Below are 3,893 nucleotides of genomic sequence, written 5' to 3'. Positions count from 1 at the left end.
AAAAAAAAAAAAAGTCACACTCTTTCAGCAGGTAAGCTTAAAACTGCCTGTATAGCTGATCTTAAGTTCTTACTCCAAATTCCTGCTTACTTCCTAACAAAGCAGTACTGTGATTACTGACTTGCTCATCTTGAATAAGTTCTTATTGCAGGCTGTTTTTTGGAGACTTAGTTCCTATGTCACTAGGGCGAAGAGTCTGTGTAAATGGGTGCAGAACTGTTCTTGCTACATGCAATTGGGCAATTCTGTTTGAAACAGTAAATCTTGTTCTGTTTTAGTTCCTTGTCCCTCTGTTGATGTTTATAAGGGTCTTTTCAACTGGCCAGCTCTTTCTTTGTTAACTGCAACTTAAGAAAATAGATACCAACTCTGTACAAAATATTGTCTGACATGGAACATGCATAATGGAAAAAAAACGGCTTTTAATACAGTAACAAGAGCAAAATATAGCTTTAAGAGGCAAAAAGGGAAATATAGTTGCTGTGGGCCTCAAAAGACAGGTTAGGAGAAAAGAGTAAACTTCTTTAGACACTAATAAGCTATGCATGATATTAATGCAGATGTACATTTTAAAAAAGTTCACTGTAAAGAAAATCTAAAGTAGGGGGAAAGAGAGCTGAAAATTCCAACTTATTGTCAAACTAGTTCAGCTGGACTGCAAACCTTTACTACTGAATCATTTTTCACATGATCAGAATTTGCTTTTCTCTGATTATGAAATGAAGTGTTCTCCCACTATCTCTCCTCCCCAAATTTTGTATAATTTCTATTCCCTTGGGATTTCAGAAAGATGTGTACAATACCTGCATAATAAGGAAGTGAGGATTATTGACATTGAGTCCAACAGAACAGAAGAGATCCTGCACACGAGTGTTTGTAGCATTTACGCCATTGATAAGATACTTATTTCTACCTCCAATGACAACCTAGACAGAGATAAGAGAAGAAAGAAGCGATTCAAAATGGCTTGATACTAAGATAATAAAAGCTGTAACGAATTACAAGAATCAAACATGAGCATATCCTAGCTATGCATATACATACATATATACATATATATATATATAAGCATACCATGCAGAAGAGAACAGATTCTATTAGTCTGAAGAGATGTTTAAAATACYTGACTTAAGAGATTAGTCACTAAGGTCATTATTTTTATTCTTGAATGAAAATAAACTCCAAATATCACAACTTTTTACCTGGGTGACACCTTCATCAGAAAGGAAATGGTTTCTATGATCTTAGAAAACAAATTTAACTTAAAGCTCACAATTTGAGAGAAAAAAGAATGAATGCAGAAGAGAAAAAAAATACACAGAAGATTATAACTTGCTTCAGGAACTTTATTGCATTATTACTATGTTTCTATGCAAGCACAAGGAAAAATTGTTGATACATTAAAAACTGGAATTACTCTGGCAATTATTATTATCTAGTATACTGGATCCACTTCAACAGTTTCTGTTACTAACTTTACTGTAGAAGCATTGCTTTAATTGCAAAAAACTCAGGAACTTAAAAATTTTCTTGAAAATCACTCATAGAGGTTTCTGAACAAGTATAGACTCACCTGCCTAGAGACAGTAATCTCATCGTTAGCTTCAAATCCTAGGGGACTTTGTTTCTTGTCAGAATTATCAAAGGTGATGGAAACAGTTGCTTTAGTAATTCCAGCTTGCCCGCTTTTATAAACTAGATCTTGCAAGTTGGCAGCTCGCACCTAAATATATGGAACAGATCTGTGAATTTTTATTTTTTGGAAACACAGTCATTGTACAAAACTTCAGTGTGCTAGTAGAGAAATGGCTGAAAAAAAATGGAAGAATTGTAATGCTGAAGATTTAGGAGATCATGAGATGCTAGTACTGTAAAATCAAAGGCAGAGTGTGCCAGTCTAGTTTAATAAGTCAGCTATTTTTTTTCTGCATGAGACCCCTGATAAAAACTTAAATGTCTATTAAGAAAAAATATATATATCCATATGACTAGTTCAGTCACCGGTACCTTTACTTAAAGAGTATTTATTACTCATAATGAGGTTTACACAGAAGTAAATAGAAAACGTTCCTTGCAGTTTTGCTAGATTTCCTTAGAACTCTAGAGAATAAGAGAGGAAAAAAAAATTACCCCCAAACAGTGGTTCAAATTTACCTCAGAATATAGCCTTATATAAATAATAAAGTAGACATATCATCTTTTAAATATTTGGTTCTCCAAGAAAAACTGCTTCTATCTTTTTCTGATGAAGCAGTTGATTAAATTTAAAGATCTGCTTGAAAAGTACGAAAGTTTATTACAAATAAACAAGTTTGGGCCTTTAGCTATAAAAAGCTTCATCTTCAGGCTGCTTTCTTTTAACTGAGTGTTTTTATACTAATGTTCTAAGTTGTTATGCGGTTGTATTATATTGACAAAAATGTAGTTCAAACTTAATACGAGAGTGAGCAGTGACAATAAAATTCAGCTTTGTGTATTGAAAAACCTGAATAAATAAACCCAGCTTTTTGACATAAGTACCACATCAGGTCTTCCAGTGGAGACTATTCAAGAGAACAATAAGAAAAGGTAAGAAAAGTCTTTGACACAAGACAGACAAACCCACCACTGCCTCTTTACCTGAGATAGGTTGGCAATACCCAGTAGGAAACAGATAGAGTCCAAGATGTTGGACTTGCCACTGCCATTCAAGCCAGTAATGGCATTGAATAATGGATCAAAACCGTTGATTTCTGTCCTCTGAGCATAGGACTTAAATCCCTCAATAATAATTGTTTTGATGTGCATCCTAAAGGATGTCCCTAAGGGACCAGGCCAAGTGTTCCTCCAAGAAGTATGAAGAGGGATCTCTGCGCTGTAATCCTGTGTACATCAAAATAAGCAAAAGAAGAAAACAAATCATACTGCATGCCAAAAAAAAAAGCTAAATGTCTAAGCAAAAAGTATGCCTGGAAATGACATGTAATTTTCTGCATATAATGCTTTTTTTTTTTTCCTTTAGGTTGGACCTCCAGTTCAGGATGCACCTCTAAAATAAACTGTACTTTAAAGTGTCTAAACAACATGATTTTACTCAGTTTTCATCTTGGTATCTCTATGAAGACCGTGGCATGAGAGTTTTCTTGCAAAGCTGGAGTTTATTCGTTATTTCACCAGCCAAAGAAGAGAAAGAGAAGGCTAGGAGCTTTCAGAAGCCGACAGAACGAGGGCACCCCTTTTAAAGGGGGCAGCGCTGAGGTCGCAGCTTGCAGAGCTCTTGCCAGCACCAGCTACGCTGCAGCTTCCTGTGCCATTCTCCGCACCTTGCCCGGAGAACTGAAACCCAAGAATAAATCAATAGATTTAAAAAAAAAAAAAAAAAAAAAAAAAGGATCACGACATCCGCCTCATCTCTGAAGCGCCGCGAACAGAGACCCCGTCCCCGCGCCCCGCCGAACACGCGACGGTGCCTGCTCCCATTCTCTCGCCGGCGGCACCGGGGTTCCCCACAGCCCCGCCACAGACCCTCCCGCGCGGGCCCTCGCTGGCGGCTCTAGCGGCCGGAGGAAGCCGGTCCCCGCCTGCCTCGGTCTCCGGTGGTTCACCGAACRCAATGCTCCTAACGGCTCGCAGGGCTCCCAACGGCTCCCAACCCTCGAATTTTGGCGCCTAAAGAATGGGCTAGCTCGCGGCTGCCCCGCGCGCTGCCTGCCTCGAGCGGCCCGGCTTGTCCAGCTTCCCTCTCCATAAGGCAAAGCAGATAGACTAGGTCACATCCACACCGCAAAGGAGGAGTGAGCGCTTCCAGCAACGAGGGTCTCGGCTTTAGGGGGTGGCGTGCACGTTCAGCTCAGAGCAGGCAATCTCGCGGGCGGAGGGGCCTGTCGAGATGGTAGCGATCTAGCGCTACGGAG

General features: G+C 39.3%; 1 protein-coding gene across 3 annotated transcripts in view; it reads right to left on the bottom strand.

Moving 5' to 3' along the window:
• The window catches only part of SMC2 (structural maintenance of chromosomes 2), a 20,998-nt gene extending 17,213 nt beyond the window's left edge, over positions 1 to 3,785 (bottom strand). Inside the window, exons 1-4 of one of the 3 annotated variants that reach the window (XM_085307871.1) lie at positions 3,762 to 3,785; positions 2,620 to 2,862; positions 1,574 to 1,723; positions 804 to 926 (exon numbers count right to left, since the gene is read on the bottom strand). In XM_085307871.1, the coding sequence (XP_085163997.1) occupies positions 804 to 926; positions 1,574 to 1,723; positions 2,620 to 2,787 (441 nt within the window). In that variant the 5' untranslated portion in view covers positions 2,788 to 2,862; positions 3,762 to 3,785. Of the gene's footprint in view, positions 1 to 803; positions 927 to 1,573; positions 1,724 to 2,619; positions 2,863 to 3,504; positions 3,530 to 3,564; positions 3,654 to 3,761 lie in introns of those variants that run through there. The other 2 variants (XM_085307870.1, XM_085307872.1) reach the window with 2 other exon arrangements.
• Positions 3,786 to 3,893: the final 108 nt, after the last annotated feature.

The sequence above is a fragment of the Rhea americana genome, unplaced genomic scaffold (assembly GCF_003343005.1).
Source record: "Rhea americana isolate MKP2758 unplaced genomic scaffold, rheAme1 scaffold_267, whole genome shotgun sequence".
Classification (NCBI taxonomy): domain Eukaryota; kingdom Metazoa; phylum Chordata; class Aves; order Rheiformes; family Rheidae; genus Rhea; species Rhea americana.
The sequence above is the reverse complement of the archived record's forward strand: the minus strand, read 5'-3'. Positions and strand labels throughout refer to the sequence as shown.